This window comes from Artemia franciscana, chromosome 8 (genome assembly GCF_032884065.1).
Source record: "Artemia franciscana chromosome 8, ASM3288406v1, whole genome shotgun sequence".
In the NCBI taxonomy this organism is placed as follows: Eukaryota; Metazoa; Arthropoda; class Branchiopoda; order Anostraca; family Artemiidae; genus Artemia; species Artemia franciscana.
The window spans coordinates 1,027,757-1,052,045 of NC_088870.1; the positions used below are offsets into that span (position 1 = coordinate 1,027,757).

The 24,289-nt window shown below is 34.9% G+C and overlaps 1 protein-coding gene across 1 annotated transcript in view; it reads left to right on the top strand.

The window, feature by feature from the left end:
- Positions 1 to 23,124, top strand: part of LOC136029866 (uncharacterized) — a 33,197-nt gene extending 10,073 nt beyond the window's left edge. The window contains exons 3-7 of the mRNA XM_065708328.1: positions 2,432 to 2,606; positions 8,401 to 8,560; positions 13,121 to 13,322; positions 17,574 to 17,700; positions 22,785 to 23,124. Of these exons, the coding sequence (XP_065564400.1) occupies positions 2,432 to 2,606; positions 8,401 to 8,560; positions 13,121 to 13,322; positions 17,574 to 17,700; positions 22,785 to 22,971 (851 nt within the window). The 3' untranslated portion in view covers positions 22,972 to 23,124. The remainder of the gene's footprint in view (positions 1 to 2,431; positions 2,607 to 8,400; positions 8,561 to 13,120; positions 13,323 to 17,573; positions 17,701 to 22,784) is intronic.
- Positions 23,125 to 24,289: the final 1,165 nt, after the last annotated feature.

Sequence of the window (24,289 nt, forward strand, 5' to 3'; positions counted from 1 at the left end):
CTGACCGGCATTAAGCCTCTGATTTTCCTTTTAAATCAATCTAATGATTCTTAGAATTTTGTTAGAGCTCATACCATATGAGCTCTTGGCTCTTAGCTCTCTTGCCTCGTCACAAGGGCCATATGAGCTCTTAGCTCTGGTTTTTCTAGAATTCTAAATACCTTGTCTCAGTATATTTTTGAATAGAATACTTCAGTCTGGTTTCCATTTAATTTTACAGATAAGGTTAAGAAGATGCATAGGTTAGTAAAGGTAAAGGTTGCAGCTCCAGACTTCAAAGATGGTCCGAAGCTTCACGCATAAATTGGTGATTAAAAGAACTTTTTTCATATTCAAAGAGACTTCCTAGGCTTCAAATTCCTGCTCAGCAGGCTTTTATGAAGTGACTGATTGATGTTTCAACATTATTTGAGGCATTTATTGTCTTGTGCTTTAGTGGGTCCTCTGCAATTTTGTGGTACCCTGGCTTGACCCTCCTTCTGTTATGGTAGACCACTGACGTAGAGAGGTTTATGCATCGTTCGTTGTCTTTAGTCTTTATGATAAATTGATAGGATTTGAGCGTCTTGAGGGTGGATTTCATGATTCAGCTTTTGTTTCTTGGCATACTCGTTCTATCTTGCGTGAGAACACCTCCCTAAGTGATGTCTATTCCTGCTGGGCTTTATTGCAGTCGTAGATCACTCTATTTGGAGCCTGCTCTGAACACGCGTGAGATAGTGTTACCAACAGAGGTAACGCGTGGAGATGGCCCCTTGTGAATGGAGCTGCTTTGGTAAGACACAATACTTCAGAAGTTCCAAGTCAATCTTACTGCCAATGTAAGTCTATCCTTTGCATAACAAGGGCTTCAATGATCGTGTCTCAGACGTGCCTATTTATCATGCTAGCGACTGAGGCATTATTCTATATATTTGGTCCTTAGTTGCTCAAAAAATGCAGGGATGATACCAAATCCTTCTGAAGAAGTGAGAGAATAGATCTTACACCTTGGAAATAAGGGTTGTAATATCAAAATTTAGTGAACCATCAGAGCAGACTATCAACCTTAGGTAAGTGAAGTTATAGATGACTTTAACATCCTGGGAGGGTACTTCTAAAATTTTGGGAGCCTGATGTTCAGTCTCTTTCTGTCAATAAAAATAATTCTGATCTTATCCTAAACGGTTTGAGGACAAATCTTTCAAAATTCTCTTAGACAAGGACTGAAGTACTGTGGTTAATCGAAGAAGTGCGTCTCTCACTATTGCTACACCTTCCACAGGTTTTACATGAGAAAGGGTTCTTCCGGAAAAGTCTAGTCCAAGGGGGGTTTCCTGGTGTCTTCCTTGTCAGGTGGCCCATGAAACAATTGAATAATTCCAATGTTGCAGCATACCTTTGTTGTACTCAAATCTTGGCTGAAAATTTAGTTGCATGTAATTTGGTGTCATCAACATAAATGTATCCAAAATTCCAAATAGGAAGTTGTGGGATTGTTGATTCACGGGAATGTAGGAGGGAGAGGGGGAAGGAGGGTATTAATATGGGGATGGGGCGAGTTTTTTTTTATTAAAGTGCTGAAAGAGGTATTTTTGTGGATCTAAGAGGGGGTTGTCCCCCCTCAATTAAATTCCCTGGAAAAATTGAAAACATTCATCTGTCTTTAGGACTGTTAAGTAGTAGACTACCCTGCCTTCAGTACTGTTTGTTTATTACTCTTACTGCTGCTTCAGTACTTCAGCACGACTTAGCAGGTTTTCTCTCTTGTTATTCTCTCCTTAAAAAAGGAAGAACACTCGAAGCGACATTGGCTAGTTTATTTATTCTTAACATTGCACTTTTTTTATTTTTTCCTCTGCAAGCCTTTAAATGTTCTGAACAACCAAATTTAATGCAAATAAATCAGTATTTTTTCTGCATATGTTTTGTAAAAACGACTGCATCCATGAGAATTAGAGTTGTAGGCCTATCAGGGATCTCTAAGCTATGTACCGTTGTACCAACCCCTCGCATGAAGTCTTTTAACCGAATCTGGTGAAAACTTTCAAAGGTGTCAGATGTGTATTATAAACGCTGAGGAAATCAAATTTAAAGATGCGGAACTCAAATATTAATCAAAAGTCTTTTTTGTTCTAATACCTCTGAATTTTACTTATAAATATTTTGGTACACAGAAAAAAATGGTGGAATTTAACCATAAAACTTTGAACCACATGGGTCGATGGGTCGATTTCTGTCTGACATGAGAAATTGATCTTGGAATTTTGAGTTTTTTTAATTATTTAGTCAAGTTAGTGGACGTTGATTTTTATAGCCGTCTGTCTTCAAAGCTTCTTGAGTAGCCACTTGTTGATTCACTTAATGGTCAATTGCTTCTTAAATAATATTTATGCTTTGTTCACCTAGGCTTGCGATTAGTATCCATTATTGTCCTGAGCAATTCATTTAGGTGATTACATTGACGACTGGATTGTATCCTTATGGAAGCAAATCTCTGACGAACAGCAGAAAAACCAATTACGTTTTGACAATACTGACGATCTTTCTAAGCTCATTTGCGCTGTATGTGATAGATTGAAGCAGCCCAGAGATGTATGGTATCAAACTTTGGAGATATATGAAAGGTAAAAATGGCCTTAGGAGATTGTAGTTGAACCAAAGTGAAAAAGGAGATTGCTATTCTTCTATATATATATATATATATATATATATATATATATATATATATATATATATATATATATATATATATATATATATATATATATATATCATGAAAAGAGAAATCACCAATGCAGCAGCACAAACACATAAAAAGAAAAAAAAAAAAGAGAGAGACAGAAGGAGAAAAGGAAGACTGTTTTCCTAAATTAGTGATTACTATAGACCAGCACTTGAATGAGGCGTTAACCCTACTCATCCATACAATCACATAGGTCAAAAAGCATAGCCATACACAATCAACCATAAAGAATAATCCATGGACAGGCAGTCATGTCGTCAATAAGTATAAGTCGTCAGTTACCAAACAATAGAAAAAATAATAAAGACAATTAATTCAGAGGCAACAACCCAACACAAGGGCTCATCAGGAGAATGCACTTGCCTATAGGGTTTCGCCACTTTAAATTCTCTACCCAGCCAAGTGTTGTGGCTACCACAGAATATCCGTGGCATCCCCGTGTCAGGTATCACCCCCAAAATACATGCCATTGAAAAAAAAAACAGCAAATGTAAAACAACCAAGTAACACCAAAACAAGCTTATCCTGTTAATATATCCTTCTTTTTAGCAACAATAGGTAACTAAATATGATAAATTTTACCAAATCACAAATATTAACACATTGCAAAATAAAAAATTGAATGAACTAAACAATTATAGAATTCATCTTTACCATGTGGCTATTTTTAAAAAAAATCCGCTCTATTAGAAACACAATTCAAAATAAATGGCGCTGCATCATCATTTGTCGAACCTCCGAAATTAATTGAAAATTTCTTTAAGTATTTCCAGATAATTCTTTTGATATTTATTTAAAAGTTCATTATAATGAAAACTAAATTTTTTAAATTGCCAAGTTAATTTATTTGCAGAAAAACCTCTTGATATCAATTTTTGGCTTAAGATTTTACATCTATTTTTAAAATCAATATATTTACTACAAATCCTTGCATAACGGAGTAACTGTGAGAAAAACGCCGAATACGTGATATTTGAGTGTATAATACTTTCAGGGAATGGGAAACTAATCACTTCAAAATCAAAATCATCCGTTTTATTATACATTTTAAAACTTAATTTATTATTATCACAAATATTAATATTCAAATCTAAGAAATGATCTTCATGACCAGCGCCATGACTAGGTTCAAGAGTAAGCTCTGATGGATACATGTTTTTGGAAATATCAATGAAATCCTTACAATATAAGACCAAAATATCATCTAAATATCTTTTATTATTCGACAAAACGTGTTTTAAATTATTTGGATTATTCTTATCCATCATATATTTATATTCTAGTTGACTTAAAAACAAGTCAGCTATAAATGGGCTGGCATTCCCCCCCATGGGAATTCCCACGATTTGCTTGTACAAATCACCACCAAATCTTATATAAGTATTGTATAAAACAAATTCTAATAACTCAAAAATCATATCCAAGCTGGAACATCTCAAGTTAACTGTGGTATTAAAGCAATTTGTCCATATAGCTTTTTTATTATAAGTGTCTATTTTTAAGAACCTTTTACTAGATAAGAGGAAAGATTTCTTGATGACAATTGTTAAATTATCTAACACTACATCAAGTGATAAATTAGTATAAATTGTCGCAAAATCGAAAGACTCAATTCTTTTAGCTGAAACCATTGTTAAAGAATCTATCACCTGCAGTGAATTATTAACACTCCAATATGGATTAAAATTCGAAAACTTTTTAATACCAGAACAATAGGTTTTAAGTTTATTTACAATTTCCTTTAAAATTAAAAAGAGGTCAGTAGCAGCAATGTGGGTTGGACATTTAGCTACTCCAGCAATAAACCGTGGTTTAGGGGGATTCTTATGAAATTTTACAGTCCAATATAGGAAAGGGAACTTTTTATCATTGTCATTTATTTTAATATTAAAATTTTTGGGTTCGAAGGAGGGAGTAGTTTGTGATAACAGTTCTGCTCAGATAGTTATATTGTAACTATCTGGGAGTTATATAATACCAGTTCTGGGAAGGTATTAATAATAGAATACTAATTGCTCATTTTATGACTAAAAAGTTTAGGGTATCAGTTATAGTAGTATATGCCCCCATTGAACCAACTGATGGAGATACTAGTGACTCAGATGAATTTTACTTACAGTTACAGGAGCAAATAGACAGGGTACCAGGTAGAAATATGGTGTTTTTGCTAGGAGATTTTAATGCCCAGGTTGGTAGAAATAGGGATAGATGGTATCCTAGTCTAGGTAAATTTGGTGTAGGAAAAGAAAACAGTAATGGCTATAGGCTTTTGCAATTTTTTAGGTATAACAACCTAGTTATAACCAATACGGTGTTTGGTCACAAAATGGCCCATAAGTTGACACTTATACCATTCACGTGAAGGTAAGACAGCAAACCTTATTGATTATGTTATTGTAAACAGAAGACTAGCAGGATCAATACAAGATACTAGGGTGTATAGGAGTGCCGTTATTGATGTTAAAAGTAAAGATAACCATCTACTAGTGTCTAAGGTTAATTTAAAGCTGAAATTTCGGAAGGGTAACTCCTTCCCGGAAAGCTATGATGTTGGTAGACTTCAGGATGAAAATTTGAGAAAAAAAACTCCAGGAACAGTTGAGTACTAAACTTGAGGGTTTAAAATTTGACAATGTGGAAGATGGATGGAATAATTTCAGAAAAACAATTTGTGAAGTTGCTGATGGTGTCCTAGGGAAGAGTGCTAAGACTGCAACTAGGAATATTAGTGAAAAAGCTTTAGGTTTAATAGAGAGTAGAAGGGGTTTGTATAAGAATTATCTGAGTGATAGGTCGTATGAAAACAAAAGGAATGTAAAGAAAGTGGAGAAAGCATTAAAATATGAACTAAGGAGATGTGAAGTGGAGGCCATGGATAAAATTGCTGAGGATCTGGAAGATGCGGCTAGACGGCATAATAGTAAAATATTATACTGGCATGTTAATAAATTAAAAGGGAGTAGCCAATCCGGACTAGTCCCAGTTAAAGATAGAAATGAGGCCACAATTAGTGATAAGGAAAAAGTTAAAGAAAGATGGGTGGAACATTTTGAGAATGTGCTAAACCGAGATACAGTTGCAGGAAAAGATATAGATGAAAATGAAAAAGTTTGTGATACCTTGGATGTGAAGGAAGATTTGTTTAGTGAGGAAGAATTAGCGACAGTTCTAAAAGGATTAAAAAATAATAAGGCCCCAGGTGCTGATAGTATGATTAATGAGTTTCTTAAATATGGTGGCTCTGAGGTTAGGAATAAGCTACTGAAGATTATGAACATGATTTTTGAAAAAGGGGAAGTACCCAATGATTTAGGAAAACCTTAATTAAAACCACTGTATAAGAAAGGTGACAAGAGTGAGTGTCGTTATTATCGAGGCATTAGTCTTGTCTCAGTAGGTAGCAAATTACTTAGTAATATGATACTTTTTAGACTGAGAGATGCTGAGACAAAGTTTTAAGGGAAGAACAATGCGGTTTTAGAAAAGGTAGAGGATGTCTCGACCATGTTTTCGCTCTTAGGTTAATAAATGAGAAGTCCCTTCGTTGTCAAACACCTTTGGTCCTTAGTTTTATCGATTATGAGCAAGCTTTCGATTCTGTTGATAGAACAGCATTAACAAAGGTCTTATCGTTATATGGTATACCAGAAAAATACATTAAAGTGATTTGCGCTATGTACGAGAATAATACTGCTTCGGTTAAGGTAGGAAATGAGGTTAGCAACTGGTTTTGTATTAATCAGGAGTTAAGCAGGTTTGTGTTCTATCCCCCTTTATATGGATCATTTTGATGGACTTCGTCTTAAGGAGCACAGGAAAGGCAATTGGAGACCATGGAATCAAATGGGGAGGAAGAACGCTCCTGGACTTAAATTATGCTGATGATGTAAGCATATTAGATGAAAGTGTGAGCAAAATGAATGAATTTTTATAGGTTTTACGAGTTCAGGGTGCTAAAATAGGCTTGAAAATTAATGTTGAGAAGACTAAGTCACTAAGGCTAGGAATAAGTGAAGATGAACAGGTGACATTAGGTAACGAAAAGATTGATCAGGTTGGGAGCTTCAGTTACCTTGGTAGTATTATTAGTAAAGATGGTGGGAGCAGTGAAGATGTTAAAAGTAGAATAGCTAAAGCTCAGGGTGTTTTTTCACAGTTAAAAAAAGTTTGGAAGAATAGAAAGATAAGTCTACAAACCAAGATTAGAATATTGGAAGCTACAGTGATGACAGTGGTCAAATATGGCTCTGAAGCATGGGCACTCCGAAAAGCAGATGAAAATTTACTAGATGTTTTCCAGAGAAATCGCTTACGGATTGTTCTGGGTACCCGGCTGACTGACCGTATTTCAAACAGTAGGTTGTACGAAAAGTGTGGTTCAATCCCGCTTTCTGGGGCTATAATGAAAGAAAGGTTGAGATGGCTAGGCCACGTTCTACGGATGAAGGATGACAGATTACCGAAGATTGTCCTTTTTGGCCAACCATCTAGTGCTACACGGAAAGCAGGTCGTCCTTGTCTGGGTTGGGAGGATGTCATAAATAAAGATTTAAATGCAAGGGGAACTTCTTGGGAGGGTGTAAAGAGGGAGGCTTTAAATAGATTAGGTTGGAGGAGGAGCGTGCGTAGCTGTGTTGGCCTCAGGCGGCTTGGTGCTGCAGTGAGTTATTAGTAGCAGTAGTATTAGTTATATTATAGTTCGGGAAACTAGAATCCAGCAGTTGCATTAGCTATGGAAAGCAACAGTCAGTATATGGTTTAGCCGAGACAAAATACTCGATGACTAGTATGTTTTCTGGGGGTATGCCTTTGAATCAGCGCCTACACAAAATCTCAAGATTTTTGAAATCCTACCCCCCCTCATAACCATGTATTGTTGATATAATTCGATTCTTTTTGTGCTTTTTCCAATTCCCCTACCCCCTTCCTGATTCATGTATACATGCTTTAATATATAATTGTTGCAAAAAAAAATCAAGTCCGGAGATAAATTTCTTCAAAATATGAGGTTTTGGTGGATTATGCTGCTGGAAAGACGAAAGAATTAAAAAAAAATCCAAAGATGCACATAGGGATTTAAAATATTTTAAAATTGGTATTCAGTATTTAAATTAAAAATCAATCCGGTCGAAAGACCGAGGGGAGGGTAAAAATAAGGTTCAGAAGATTTGGGAAACAGGGAATATCTTGAAATATAATGATATCTATTATCGTGTTTAGGTTCTGACTTGGAGGGAGGAAGCAGGACTCGAAAAAGATCAAAATCATTTGGATTTCTGTGATTTAACGTGTATGTTGCTCCAACGCTTAAATTTGTAAACAAAAAGGATTAACTCCGATCCCAAGCTTTCTTAGCAGCTCTTTGTGAAAATATTCAATTTTAGGTGATATTTGTATATTATTTAATATGCAAACTGTACTTCTATAGGGGGAATTCAATTTCTGGTAATGGCCATCAAAACACAGACTTCTTCTTTTTATTAAATTCATGCAATGAGTTTTGTAAAACTTATTGCTCTTTCGAAAAATCCTCTAAGACGAACTTAAAGCTACGTTTTGACAGAAGGCGACACATTTGCTCCTCCCCTGTCCTACAGGCTGCTCCCCTAGGGAAAGCATATCTCATATTTGTGTCAACTTTAATTCTTTTCTAACAGATTCCCTCCTTTTTTTAGGTTCATGTCAGAATTATATATAACTTTAAATGCCCATGTTCAGAGTTCAAGTTGCAAGAAAGAAGAATGGAGGAATATCATTTGCAAAAGCCAAGAGCAAACGCTATTAAGGATAGTTTCGTGTGTCCAAATAGCATCGAAAATGAACTGCACTTCTCGGGTAAATGTATTTTTATGTTTGTAATTTTTTATGCTACCAGCGCCAATCTGGGGAGGGGCAATAGTCCCCTAAGATTTTGCCCCTCCCCCTCATTAGATTACAAAATTGTTCTTTTTTCTTTGGATCACCATTGACTAAAATCGAAGAAAAACAAATTTGCCCCCCTCCTCTACCCGGCATTTTCGTGGGTACTTGTATGATGTACCCCTTGCAGCTCAAGTTGTTCATGCATTGACGCACTGTAAACCGGTTTCTTCCTCTAGTTTCTTCCAACTTAGCGTGAGAAAAGACAAAGAGAAATGACAGAATAGATGGGAAAATATAATTTGGACTATTTATTTGCACATTAGGGGGGGGGGTAAAGTATTTGGACTGTGTTAAGTCAGAAAACAATTCTTACTTCATAGTATCAGAATAATTGTAGCTAACACATTTTGCATGCAGACCCGCTGTACTTTACCCGACCCCCCACCCCCACCCCCTAATGTGCAAATGTATAGCCCATATTTATTTCCAAAGTATTATATTTTTATCGTAGTTAGGTATATTTTATTAGGATTAACCTAATTTCACTTCTTGAGCTGCAGGGGGTGTATCATACACCTTTTCCTGAATTGATGACTTCAGACTTAAAAGACGTATGCTATCTTCCATGGTGGCACAATATACTACGGCTCCAAGTTATAATATTTCTTATACTCAGAATCTAGTTGTTCCTTCAATGAGAATAAAATAGGCTCTTGATACAATTTGTCTGACTTTAAATACCCAGGTCTTGTTTTTTTTTGTTTTTTTTTCATGTGTTTTCTCAGGGGTTCTAGTCTCTAGTGACATGATGTTTCCTTTCTATAACCTCATAAATAATCTTAGGCAACCTTTGATTGAAAAGATGAAATATAAATTTTAACCAATAACTATACTTAGCTCAGAAATATACAAGTCAAGCAACTGCAAAAATACAAAATAATAGGGACAGAAATAACTAGGCAATGGTCATTTATCCGTTTTAGAAAAACGGTATTAGCACCATCATTAGCGCAAATTGGTTAGGATAAATTAGTGTTTAGTTCAGTGCAATTGATGACAGCAATTGTTTATCGATAGAATAAGGATAAGGTCTTGGAAAGCAGACACTTGACATATTAATAGCCCTGCCAAAGTTTTTGCAAAAGTCGATAAATTGCGAAGTGTAAATGACCAATCAATGTTGCTACGTTAATTTTTACTGGTATGTCTGGTTGAAATTTGATGGAAATGTGTGATATCTGAGATAGTATAACTCCACCCCCTGTCTTGGAGGCATTCATCGTAAAAAGAATGACATCCTCACTAAGGCCAAGTTAATACGGAAGACGGTAAAGGTGTAAAGAAAGATAACCAATCGATGTCACTATAGAATCCTGGCAGGTATTTCTAGTTGAAAAAGACATTTCTAAATTCTTCCTGGACACTTGTTGTGAACAAAAGACTCCTTTGATTACCTATCCTAAAACACTACAAATAGAACATTTGAGTCACGTTGTAAACAGGAAGCTCCAAATACCGTCTATATGATTGAACTCAGTTGAAAAACTTTGCTGATGGAGAACTCACTATTTACTCATAAGAAGACATTTTTTTCATCGGCCAATATGAACAATGAGTACTGAAGCAAAATTGTGCTCCTAGAAGGGCCTTAACCTAGTTCATGACTTTGCTCGAGGCTAGACCACTCTTCAACTGCAAGTGATGGTCAGGTGGTAAAAAGGTAAAGAACACGGCATTGGACTTCACAGTCCCTACCGGCGGTGCTGTTTCCGTTTCTTGGCTCTTCAGCCAGGAAGTGCAATGGGGGGGGGGCATCCAGTCTGTGCTTTTGCACACCCTTCCTGTTTACCTTTCTCAGATTTCTCTAGGTACCCGTTTATAGCTTAGTCGACTCTGGTTTAGCTTACAGAGTCACGCCACTGACCCCGTCCCAAACTAAATAATTGGGTACGCTAGGATTCGAATCCTCGCCCTCTCGGACAAAGGATTCTAAATCCAGCCAGCTCGGCCCAGGTGGCAGTAAGGAAAATTGATGGCCTAGGATCAAGGCTTATATCAGGCCAAATTGTTGGGGCTTAAATGTGACGAAAACCCACTGCTGATTTTGCCATGCTGATATCATTTTACAGAGCAAATTGACACCGAAGAAGACTGCCAAACTATGGATGCTGGGCCAGGCGAGACGTTGTCCAGTTTCTTGAAAAGTTAGTATAAAGTAAAAATTAAGATGAGTCAGTTTTCATTTTGTGGTTAGAATGTTTCATCATAAAAATTTAAATGACTCACATCGAGATTGAATGTTTAGTGCATAATTAAAATCAACGCAGCAAAAAAGATGATGATTTTAATTCCTTTTAGCTGGAGGAGGATTGGCTGCTTTCTGCAAAACTGTACTAACTGTCTTAAGCATTTTATTTGAGCTATTTTACTTTTTGCTGACTCTAAAGTGGTTTTAAAGTGGTTTTTCAATAGAAGCTACGGATTTTGCAACTATATTAACCCTAGTCCCGGGTCTGCTCCACATTCTGATCTACTTTGCTCCATCTGATCTGCTCCACATTTTCCACAAAAGCTAAATTCTGGTCATTATTCAGATTTAGGGAAAAGGTAACATTTAGCGAAGAGTAATATATGATAGAATCTTTAATAGGTCTAGCCACATCACAGTCTGAAGAGGGAGATGTGCCCTTAACGTTCGAGGAGTTAACGAAAATTTCAAGCAGCTCAAAACTCTACTTTAAATATTCTATTTTTATTGTTATTACAATGGTGTTGATCCTTTTCGCCTTTTTTCTTGTAAAAATTAAACCTTTACATTTTAATGCCAGTTTGCTTGTCCTCAAATTGGTATATTTGACAATCTTATCCTTTTATACTGTATCTAGAGATGTGACATTTTTTTATGTCTGAAGCCTAGATTAGTGAATTTGAAAGTAACTAATTAATTAGTTAATTTGAAACTGTATCTAGAGTTGTGACATTTTTTTATGTCTGAAGCCTAGATTAGTGAATTTGAAAGTAACTAATTAATTAGTGAATTTGAAACTGTATCTAGAGTTGTGACATTTTTTTATGTCTGAAGCCTAGATTAGTGAATTTGAAAGTAACTAATTAATTAGTGAATTTGAAACTGTATCTAGAGTTGTGACATTTTTTTATGTCTGAAGCCTAGATTAGTGAATTTGAAAGTAACTAATTAATTAGTGAATTTGAAACTGTATCTAGAGTTGTGACATTTTTTTATGTCTGAAGCCTAGATTAGTGAATTTGAAAGTAACTAATTAATTAGTGAATTTGAAACTGTATCTAGAGTTGTGACATTTTTTTATGTCTGAAGCCTAGATTAGTGAATTTGAAAGTAACTAATTAATTAGTGAATTTGAAACTGTATCTAGAGTTGTGACATTTTTTTATGTCTGAAGCCTAGATTAGTGAATTTGAAAGTAACTAATTAATTAGTGAATTTGAAACTGTATCTAGAGTTGTGACATTTTTTTATGTCTGAAGCCTAGATTAGTGAATTTGAAAGTAACTAATTAATTAGTGAATTTGAAACTGTATCTAGAGTTGTGACATTTTTTTATGTCTGAAGCCTAGATTAGTGAATTTGAAAGTAACTAATTAATTAGTGAATTTGAAACTGTATCTAGAGTTGTGACATTTTTTTATGTCTGAAGCCTAGATTAGTGAATTTGAAAGTAACTAATTAATTAGTGAATTTGAAACTGTATCTAGAGTTGTGACATTTTTTTATGTCTGAAGCCTAGATTAGTGAATTTGAAAGTAACTAATTAATTAGTGAATTTGAAACTGTATCTAGAGTTGTGACATTTTTTTATGTCTGAAGCCTAGATTAGTGAATTTGAAAGTAACTAATTAATTAGTGAATTTGAAACTGTATCTAGAGTTGTGACATTTTTTTATGTCTGAAGCCTAGATTAGTGAATTTGAAAGTAACTAATTAATTAGTGAATTTGAAACTGTATCTAGAGTTGTGACATTTTTTTATGTCTGAAGCCTAGATTAGTGAATTTGAAAGTAACTAATTAATTAGTGAATTTGAAACTGTATCTAGAGTTGTGACATTTTTTTATGTCTGAAGCCTAGATTAGTGAATTTGAAAGTAACTAATTAATTAGTGAATTTGAAACTGTATCTAGAGTTGTGACATTTTTTTATGTCTGAAGCCTAGATTAGTGAATTTGAAAGTAACTAATTAATTAGTGAATTTGAAACTGTATCTAGAGATGTGACATTTTTTTATGTCTGAAGCCTAGATTAGTGAATTTGAAAGTAAATTTAGAAAATTAAAAGGTGAAAATGAAAAGATATTGAAAGGTTTGTTACGAAAAAGGTTATAAAACATGGCAAAATTTACCATTTTATAGATAAATAATGGCCTTTGAACATTTGCCCAGTAGCAGAAGTATCTCCCTTATGTTGACATCTAATCTGCCAACAAATTAAATATTTGATATAAATGGTGGAAATATCATTGAGAATTCTTAGAAAAGCTTACGTTATTATTTTTAGTGTGTTACAAAAGCGGATGCTCTGAGTATAGTGAATAAAGGTCCCAAGCAGTTTCAAATGGCATCGATTGGCAAATCTGAGATCAGAGTATTAGAAACGCTCAAGTTTAAGCTGAAAGCTCCATCACTCCTAGATTTTTATGATATCACTTTTGGTGCTGTTGCTATGCAAATGGAAAATCTTGGTGGAGTCACTTCTAACGGTATTTCTGATTGATTTTTTTTTTAAATGTGTCGTCTTTGCCAAGTTTTTTTTGGATTCTAGTGTTTGCTAATACTTGGCCGTAAAAGAGTTTTTTTATAAGTTAGATTTTTATAATTAGCTGAAAAAAAAATTATCGTATAAAAAAAACGCTTATATAAAACGAAAAAAAATATAGCGTACCTAAATAAAAAGTTGTATCTCAACGCAATATTGTTTTATTTGTTGGCATTCTATTCCTTTGTATGCTTTTTATTTTATTTTCTATGGATAGATTTTTGATAAAAGTTTATTAAACCTTATTCTACCATTGTTGAAAAAATCTTGACTCTCAAAATTATACCCGGTTCTAGCTGTTGGTGTGGCACTTCGCGCCCCCCAAGCCCCCCCCGCGCGCGTAAGTCGTTACGCGCCATATTATTTACGCACCATTGTAGTTGTGTCCCTGTGTCCCACCTGTGATTATAGATAGATATATATATGTTTTTAACTACGTAAAACTTGCGAATATACAACATTCTTTGCTGTCCCATTGTCTGTGCATATAAATAGAATGTCAGCTTTACTGACTCTCGAACATACAACATATAATTGTCCATAGGAAAAACAATCCGTATTCAGATCTATACTGCATTTTTCTAACGATTGCCCTTGAGCTTTGTTGATGCTGACACTCTTTGAGTGTCGTCATTTATATTCCCCGTGTCCTTAGCCTTTTGGCATTAACTCTTTGAGCAGCTTCCTCGGCTGTTTCTTCTGCCATTGTAGGATTTATACTAAAATTTCTCTTTGAATTAACTCTTTGAGCAGCTTCCTCGGCTGTGTCTTCTGCCATTGTAGGATTTATACTGAAATTTCTCTTTGAATCGCCCCCTTATATACTTATAATGACGTCATATAGAAAGGTTTATATACTTAAAACGACCTCATATGCGTACAAACAAACAAACATACAACTTTTTTGTATATATACATAGATTTTAAATTACAACAGTATCGTTAGAGCAGTAATCACAGGCAATTTAGTTTGGATTAATACTTAAATAAAAAAAAACTGTTAAGTTTCGGGATGATCGGGTCTTCCAGACTTGAGCACTCTTTGTGTGTGGCTAATTCAAGATTGGAAATTTTATTGAAAAGAAATGATTTTTCTGAATTGACTAGTGAACTTGTATTTTATATTTGAATCGATGGAGTTTGCTAGTTTATCAGGGCAACTTTTTCTCAAAATTTGGGCCATATTCATTATTCAGCAGCCAATCTCCTTAGATCCTAACCCCCTTGAGACCTTATGATTTTTTCATAAATTTCAATTATGTTTTCATTTTGCCTCTTCTATCTGCTGCTACTTAAATATGTGTCATTCAGTAATAAAGCTACAACGTTCTAGAGGATGAAATTAGGCCTATAAGAAGAGACAGGCTTATACTATCTCTAAGAGGAGATATCCCGCACTGAGTATTTGCAAAACGGGTTAGTCAGACTTGGAATGGTCCTCCAACAAACTTCATCCTTTAAAGCTTGATAAAAAACGAAAAAAAAAAATTAAGCAACCAAGAAACGAGGGTGATTTCAAGCAAACTACGTATTTTATCAAGGATCTCCGTCAAGTCGTCCTCGGGACTCAACCAAAAACAAACAAAAAAACAAAAATCATTAGGCTGTAACGAGACAAAGAAATACATTTTATCAAGCTCCATGTACATCCAGTGTGGTCTTAGAAGTGTTTACTTCGTTCCTCAGAAATTGTTTGCTGATTTCTTCCAGAGGAAATAGAATTGGTGCGTCCCTAGAAGAAAATCCTGAATGCAAGGAAGTTAATCAGCGGCGTAAAAGCTCCTAGATTCAACGCGAATTAGTGCTGTGAAGGGGGTCATAAGAAAATAACAATGTCCGTGGTAACTCAGAAGATGGTGTGCAAAGATTATATTTCAATTTCCTGTAACTCGGAGTAAAAACAAGAAGAAAAAAAAATTAATCATGTACTATTTAGGGATGGTTTACAGAATTTTTCCCAGTAGTGTCATGTAAAGGTATTTATCTAATTACAAAGAGTTCGCTATGAAAGAAATACAAATACGAGGTTCCTGATTTGATAAGGATGAGGATCGTTCCTGAATTCAGGATTCAGTAATGATTTAACAAGCATTTGTTTAACGAGTTATAGTAAGGAAATGGGGAATCCAAAAAGTTTTGCTTATTTCCCTGAATGTGTGTAGTGTATGTATATGTTTGTGCCTCCCCAGAATCTATGACCGGTATTAAAGCTAGTGTGGTGCAGCAGTGTGTGACGTCGATCTCGTGCTTTGTAGGAATACTTAGTTATAAGTTTTTTTGAGGCTTTTATTTGCAAAAAATTATGCTTAAGAAAGAAAAATTAATGGACAGTAAAACACAATTTCGTGCATAATGGAAATTCTTCAAGATAGAGTGGTGGGAATGCAAAATGTATTAATGTCTTTGAAAAGATCATTTGCAATTACAAGGATGGTTTTTCAAGACTATGGTATGGTAAAATGTATTATTCCTATCATAAGCTTCAATTCCTTAGTGATAAAAGGCGCTTTATTGATGGTAACTGCAGAGCCCAGTGCAGAAAGAGAAGAGTAAAATAAATTTGGGTCTTTCAACTGTTATTAGAGACTAGCAGCCGTTAGTACAAATAAGGGTTTTCTAAGATTGAGGTATTGTAAAATGCAATTTTCTTATCATCAGCACAAATTCCTAACTTTTTTCCGCCAGCGATATGATATATAACACTTTTCTCAAGCTAATGGGCTGAAATTATTATTGCTAGGGCGGACTCACCAAACTCAGCTGAAGCTCAGGCCACAAGGGCCCTTTGCTTTAACACACCCCCCCCCAAAAAAAAAATAACAAAGAAACAACTAATTGGAGACTAGTGACAACTTTACTCATCCATATCATATATCCTGCCAATTGTCGGACCTTACCCTCTACAATTATATCCTCCAGCTTAAAATTCAAATTGTTAAATGTCACTGGTCAGAAATACTGGCTCAATGGCACAAGAAGTCTCGGCAAAAATTGAACAGGAAAGTGGCGCTTTTAACAGACTTCGAAAAGTATGGCGGTCTCAAAATCTCTCTCTCCGCCTGAAACTTTGGCTTTCAGCAAAGTACTGCTTGCACTCTTTTATGCTTTGGAGACCTGCCACCTAAACCAACAACAAGAAAGACGAATTCAAGCATTTTAAAATACGTGCCTCCAAAGGATTTTCAATATCACTTGGACCTAGAAAGTTACAGACTAGTCAATACGAGACGTCACTACACAACCACTTGTGATCAACACCATCAGGGTGCTTAGATGGAGAAACGTAGGACATATCCTACGAATGGATGGCCAGTGACTTCTGAAAATGATCTTTCACTGGCAACTAATGGGCACCTGTCATAAGGGAATTGTCTTTGCCGAAGTGGCGACGATCCTTTGACATATCCAATGGGGCTTGCTGAAATGCTAATTATGGTTGCTTAAAGTCTAATTTCACTTCCAGGAAGATGGAGCTAGCTCTTACAGCTTAAGGAACCAAAGTTGGTTCCTTTGGTTCCTATTCATGTTTTGAATAGGAACCAAAGATTCTAGTCTAGCTCTATCAGTCATAATTATCTAGACTGATCTACGCAGCCTTAACACTTTTATCTAACCCGAGTGTGAGGATGTGTCAGTTGCAGCAAACCAATGGAATGATTAGAGGCTCTTACTCGATGCCCAGGGTGCCCCTTGCGGCACAGATAGAACTAAGGTCTAAGGTAATGTCTATCCGGTACCTATTCCCTCTGACACCATTGGTAAATTGGGGAGACAGCTCTTCCAAATGTGCTTAGCACAAGTTCCTTAACCTCAAATACCAATTTGACGACAAATCTAAAGTTGCAGTCAATATGTTTTCTATAAATAAATTTTTTTTTTGATTATTTATGATAATGGCCTTTATTCTTTGGACCTTAGAAGCGTCTCGTGGCTTGTCCTGTATGTGTGTTTTATATATTGTATTGTCTTTGTATCATAACCTTTTTTCGTTTGAATGCTTTTTTAAAACTAGCAAAAACATCAAATTTTTCTTTTCATGTTTTATCGTTTCGATTACCTGCCCTCCCCTCCTTCCTCTAATGCTAAAATTGAATGAAGCCTTGGTGGTTAACTATAAGTCTATGATCCAAGAATAGGTAGTGAAGATCGCTTCATTAAGAGTTCTTCTTTGTAATTTTTCGCTTGAATATTTCAGACTTGAAGGAGATTTATAACATGGGTGTAGAGTATTTAGATTCGGTGCAATTTCAGAAGAGTAAGATCTACCGTGACTTCTTTTCCGAGCTAGTTGGGGAAGGCGTTGAACCCAGTCAAGAAGCTAAGTAAGGATAATGTTTCTTTGAAACTATCATGTCGATTTTATTTGTGTTTACAGTCAGTTTTTTTTTTTTACTAATAGGCATTTTTGTTAAGAATGTACATGACTACAAAACTAAAGGTCTAAGTCTGAACAAAAAATCACTTATACAAATATCGTTTGGTAGGTCTGTTTCTATATAATTTATAAAATACAAACTACCAGCCAGTGACCTTCAGAACAATTTCCATCATATCAAATAGATTTTATCTGACTTCTCCGAAAAATTCAAGGATTGTAAATAATACCAAAGCCAATTTAATTTTACAGGAGTTAGGTTCCTGCCATCTCCTGTGTTTTGGTTTGTAACGGGAGTCAATGGTGTGACTATGTAAGTTCACCCTGAGTCGACTAAGCTCTAAATGGGTACCCTGGAAAAATCCGGTGGGAAAACACGAGAAGCGTTGGAGGATTTACCCCCAGTCACACATTGCACTCCCGGCCGAAGGCAATGAGTCAGAAGATCGGGACCGGTGCAACGCAGACCAGTGGTCAGCATGCAAAAAGTTTATTTCTTAAGTTCAATCTAATTTAACTTCGTGCTCTAAAATATAAACAATTACTAACAATTTGATTGGAAATATAAAACTCGCGAAATAACGTGGAAAATTTGTGAAAGAACGAAGTAAATGACCTTAAATCAAATAAAGCTGAAAGTTATCGAGATCGTATTTTGCCGTATATATTGTTCAAGGTGTCAAAGTGATACCGATTTTGCTTCTAATGGGGTTTCTTTAATGACACTCAGAAACATACATCTTGTACCGCTTACTATCATTGTGTTAATTGGTAAAAGGTTATGTATATTTTTTCTTTAGGATCTGCTCCAGATCTATTTACCTGAATTAAATAGAATATTTATGATAATGAAATACTTGATAAACTGAAAAGAATATTTATGATAATGAAATACTTGATAAACTGAAATAATAAAGGATATGACATAATTGAAATGGGGATTTCATAGATCAAATGAAAAAAAACGAACAATATAGATACCTGAAGGTAATTAGTAATTGCAATACAACGAAATAATTGAAAGAACAAAAAAGGGCTAACACACAATGTTAATGAAGTAATAGTAACTTTACGGCTGATATAATAAAAAAATATAAATAGTAATGAGGAATTTGTTATAGAAAAAAAGCATTTTACTTTTCTACCTGGTTATTCTTTTACTTCAGTTTTTTCAAGTATTTTTTTTTCAAATGAGAGTAAAGCTTGACTGTAAAACTTAAAACTATTCTTAAGATTAAAACTATTCTGCAATATGGGGAGGACTGGTGCCCTCAGCTCTTTATGCTAAAGTTTGACCTATGCTTTACTGAAAGCATTTTAGTTTGGTTGGTTATTGTAATTGTTTTATTTGCCGATGGAATGTCAAAACATGTGAACCAAAAAACTGTGTCGTTTAAAGAAAAGGTGAATAAATCACCCCTTTGATTTTTAGGAAATTTTGTAAAAAAAAAAAAAACAACTATGTTTTTGTCATATTGCTCTTATGCAAAAATACATGTTGTATTGGGGCTAAAGTCAAGCTTTGGCTTAAAGACTAGATAGTTGATGGTGTTGTAGCCCCTCCCCCTCCCTTAGGCTATATACAGGATCATTTTGTTCGTTTCAAGTTGTAATCTCGCTAACTGTTTACATTTCAGTAATTTTTCCATGTTTGTTTTAAGTTCATATTCAGGATTCTTGTAAGTAGGAAGTAGCTGCCGTCCTCCTCAATGTCCTCATCATTACACTAAAGTTTAACTTGTATATAACAAGACTTAACAGGTTTAACTTTTGTATAACAAGATTTAACAAGTTTAACTTTTGTATAACAATACTTAATAAGTTTAACTTTTGTATTACAATACTTAACAGGTTTAACTTTTGTATAACAAGACTTGACAAGTTTAAATTTGTATAACAAGACTGAACAAGTATAACTTTTGGATAACAGGACCTCGAGAAAAAAGAGGTTCATTTCTGTGTAATTCGTTACAAAAATATGAGGATCACCTTCCATAAAACAACGTACGTTGGTATGTAAATAGGGCATCAGCTCCTGGAAAGCGGATCTATTAGGTCTTTCTCTATGTGTGGCTGGGTAGATTTGGGAAACCTTAAAATGTGTATCTTGTTCACTAACTTTTCTAACTTTCATTGGATCTTAAGATAAATATAAAAAAAACAGGAGGGGGGGATTGTTATCTTTAGTCTCCCTTCATTCTGATGAAAACTTTTGGACTAAGCTTGTGATGAGGGGATAGGAGGTGATACTTTCCCTCTTATCGCAAAAGTATTTCAAATGAACATAAGTTTTCTTTCATATTCTTATAAAACAGGGGGGGGGGGGATTGTTATCTCCAGTCTCCTTTCATTCTGATGAAAACTTTTGGACTAAGCTTGTGATGAGGGGATAGGAGGTGATACTTTCCCTCTTATCGCAAAAGTATTTCAAATGAACATAAGTTTTCTTTCATATTCTTATCTTCCTAAAAGGGAGAGGGGTGGTTTGAAATTGCTATAAAGAACATCTATTTGAAAAAACCGTGGAAATAATAATTTGAAAACCCATTTTTTGGACCTAGCCTACCCTACCTCTCCTCTCTGAAGAACGTTCAAAGGTTCCAATGTTTTAGGGGTGATTATCATTCTCGACATGTTTTTGTACAACTGTTCAACTTGAAAAAAATACGGGATTCAAGGAGTGAGTGTTAGCCACCTTCGAATTTAAGATAATTTACTTAATTTCTTTTTCACATTCTGACCATTGTTAGTGTTGCACCGGAAAGGTCTCCTGATTCAGTGACTTCGGTCGAGAGTGCAATGCGGGGCTGGGGGCAAATCATGCGACGTTTACCGTGTTTTCCCCTCAGCTTTCTCTAGGTACCCATTTAAAGCTGGATTGACTCTGGCTGAGCTTACAGAGTCACACCATTGACCCTGTTTTAAATGAAATAACTAGAGACACCGGTTCTCGAATCCCGACCCTCGAATTTCCATTCTGGAGTGCTAACTACTCGGCTAGGACGGCTCGAGTAATTAGAATTTAAGATAGCCTTGGAACAAACAACTTGTAGCAACAGAATTTCCCTAAAGAAGAAACCTAACTCTAAAGAACAAAGTTTTGATAATAAAACTTACGCCATAATACAGACGCCATAAATACGCCACATATGTATACGCCACATATAATACGACACATATGTATAAATAATATACACCACAGCAGATATGTTGTTTATGCCCATCCTGAATGCCCAATATTTATTAGTTATTGAAATTTCATTCAATATTAGTGTGTGAAAATAAGGGCAATTTTAGAAAAAGCTGTGAACTCTTCCAAACAGGGAGGTAATATTGATCAAAATTCCACGATAAAATTCGACGGGGATCCGAAATCCACTATCTACAAGTTATGAAATTACTTGTTTTACCAGAGAAGTAGGGTTTGGAATGGTTTTTGGGGGTGGCTTTTTTTCTTCAGAGGGATGATTGTATAGAAGGGGCAAACGTAGATTAATGAAGGAAAGCCCATTTAAGTTACAATTTTAAGATATGATTCATTTTTTAAGTAAAAAGAGATCTCACGACAGAAAAGTAATTAATTGTATATTTTGCTCTGTGAAACAGTAATTTGTCCTGAAGAGGGCCCAAGTATTACTGGTCAAGTATTCTAAGAACTACTAAGAGGGCACTTATATAGCTCTCTAGTTTCAGAAGCCATACTGGCGTACCTTATACCACAGGTCCCCTAGCATGTATACACTGCATACAAATGTACGGTTATAGAGTATTGCATAGATGCACATCATCTATTGGGATATTGGCCAACAGATTCTTTCATGAGCAGAGGGGTCCTCAAAAAATATTTTTGACATTTTTCTTTAACTTTCTGTGAGATTTGCCTCAGTTGAATCGAATGAATATTGAAATGATTACAAACTTTGCCTCTGACCTCTCCTCTTTGGTAAAAATATTTATATGAATAAAGGATGAAGTGTGCAATACGGGTGTTGAGGTGGCGTAAGCTCCTCTCTTATTGCAGACTTTAGTTTTATTTCGGAAAATTATACTTTGTTTTAAGAAACAAATACAATGAATGACATTTTTTTTCCGCGAACCATTTTTCTGCAGAAGTTAGAATTTACTGTAAAGAACGAGGTTTGAGGGAGCGATTGCTCTCCTAACATTTAGGGTAACCTTTGGTACAGTATTAAAAAACAACATTAATTAAATAACATCGACTCTTCTCTCTTTATGCTAAAGTTGGACTTTTTGCTTCTAATATTTTTTCTAGAACAAATGCGCAGGCACAGGAGGGGGGGGGGACTGACTGGAGTAAGGGGGGATATCTTAACATGTAGATAAGAACATAGAAATCTGATTCTTTTCTGAATCTCGATAGTATTTAGTTTTATCACAATTACTTTCGTTGTCCAGTGAAAATATTTTGGTATCAGAAAAGAGGAAATCTCGGCGTAATACCTTAAATAAGATATAAATAAATATTATATACATTATATTTTATTTATAATAAAATATAAAGATATGCTTTACATCTCAATTTATATCGCAAGACTTTGAATGAGCCATGTTTTTGAACTCTCCGAAAAATTTACTCAATGATCCAGAAGTTAATTTTTTTGTTTTTATAAATATGTTAGTTTATATCTTAACACGTTAGTATTTCTGCTGATGACGATTGCTGTATATGTGATAAAAATATATATGACTTTTGTACCCGTTTTCACTTTCTAAATAAACAGACTTATCACCATTTGAACGTTTATTTGTTCATAAGAGTAAATTAAGTCCCAATCCCGCGAATATAAAAAACAATTGACGGCTATCTGTATAGCTTTAGTATGTCTTTGCTCTTCAGAGTTCTCACATTAAAAAGATGTGTTGGTGTAACATACATTGGACTCAGTAATTTGATATTGATTTAACCTTTCGAACCTTTGCTTTCTTTCTGTAAATTTGCTTCTTTTTGTTTTTTCTTATGTTTTATTTAAATTGTACCCGTTTTTTTCTGTCTTAAATTCTTTTTTTTAGGGAAAGTTTTGAAGTTGTGATTCGTGATCATTTTTTGATGGCCTCTGGTGTGATTCATGCGTCGGCGATGACGGTTAAACCCAGGCTGGCTGATTCAATTGAAAAGTCACTATGGCAAACAGTTGGCATTGAGCCTAATGACTTTGCTGTCCTTTCTGGGTGTATTATTAAAACAGTTCTTGAATAGTGTTATATTTTTGTCGCTTCTTGTTTTTGTTTTTTTGTTTGTTTTTCTTTGGAGTTTCAATATTTTGTTTTATACCAATTCGACATTAGTTTGGACTTCTGAAAGATCTCTGTTATTTACCCCAAGTTTTTGGAAATAAATTTGTTGCTGTTATTACTGTTCGCTATTCAATTTAATACTCGTATTGGTGGCAATGAAAAGAGAAAATGAGGCGGGAATGGTTAGATACAGAGATGTTCTTATTTTCTTTCTAAAAAGTCACTATTCTCTTCAAAAAAAAAAAAATCTTTAAACGCAGTCCACCTTCCTAAAGTTTTTCTTACCCAAAAATAAATATTTTTTTTATTTATTCAAATTAATACCAACTTAAAAAAATGATAGTTTTTTTTTCTTCAAATTAATGGTACATTTTGAACAAGTGAAAATTTACACGAATATCAGTTAAAGTACTTTGTTCGTTCTGAACATTGTGCAGGGAGCTAGCCTGTAATCAAACAGTTCGTGGTAACGAACTGTAAGTAAGAAGTGGCACGGCTCAATAGTAATCGAAACTCTAAAAAACGGAATTTTGATACCAATAGATACATCAAAAGAATTCAATTTTTATGTTAATTCTAATATATAAGTTTCAATAAGTTTAGTCTTGCCTATTAAAGGCTAAGAGCCTAAGAATATTTGCCTGATTTTTGAAAAAGGGGAAACACCCCTTAAAATTCGTAGAATTTTAATTAAAATCCCATCATCAGATTCAGCATATCAGAAAACCCTTGTCAAAATTATCAACCGTTTCATCAAGTTTAGTCTTACCCATCAAAAGTTATGAGCCTGAGAAAATTTTCCTTATTTTCAAAAAAAGGGGAAAACATCCCTTAAAAGTCATAGAATATTAATGAAAATCATACCATCAGATTGAGCGTATCATAGAGCCCTACTGTAGAGGTTTCTATCTCCTATCTGCAGAAATGTGGAATTTTGTATTTTGTTTTGCCAGAAGAAACATCACGGATGCGTGTTTATTTGTTTCTTTTTCCCAGGGGTGACCTAGGTTTCTAGGTCATTATAGGACCTAGTGGTCCTAGAATGTCGGGAGAGGGTCATTCGAATGGAAATTAAAAGTTGTAGTGCCCTTTTTAAGTGACCAAAAAAATCGGAAGGCAACTAGGCCCCCTCCATCGGTCATTTTTTCCAAGGTCACCGGATCAAAATTTTTAGATAGCCATTTTATTCAGCATAGTCAGAAAATCTATTAACTATGTCTTTGAGGATGACTTCATTCCCCACAGTCCCCGGGGGAAGAGTTGCAAGTTATGAACTTTGC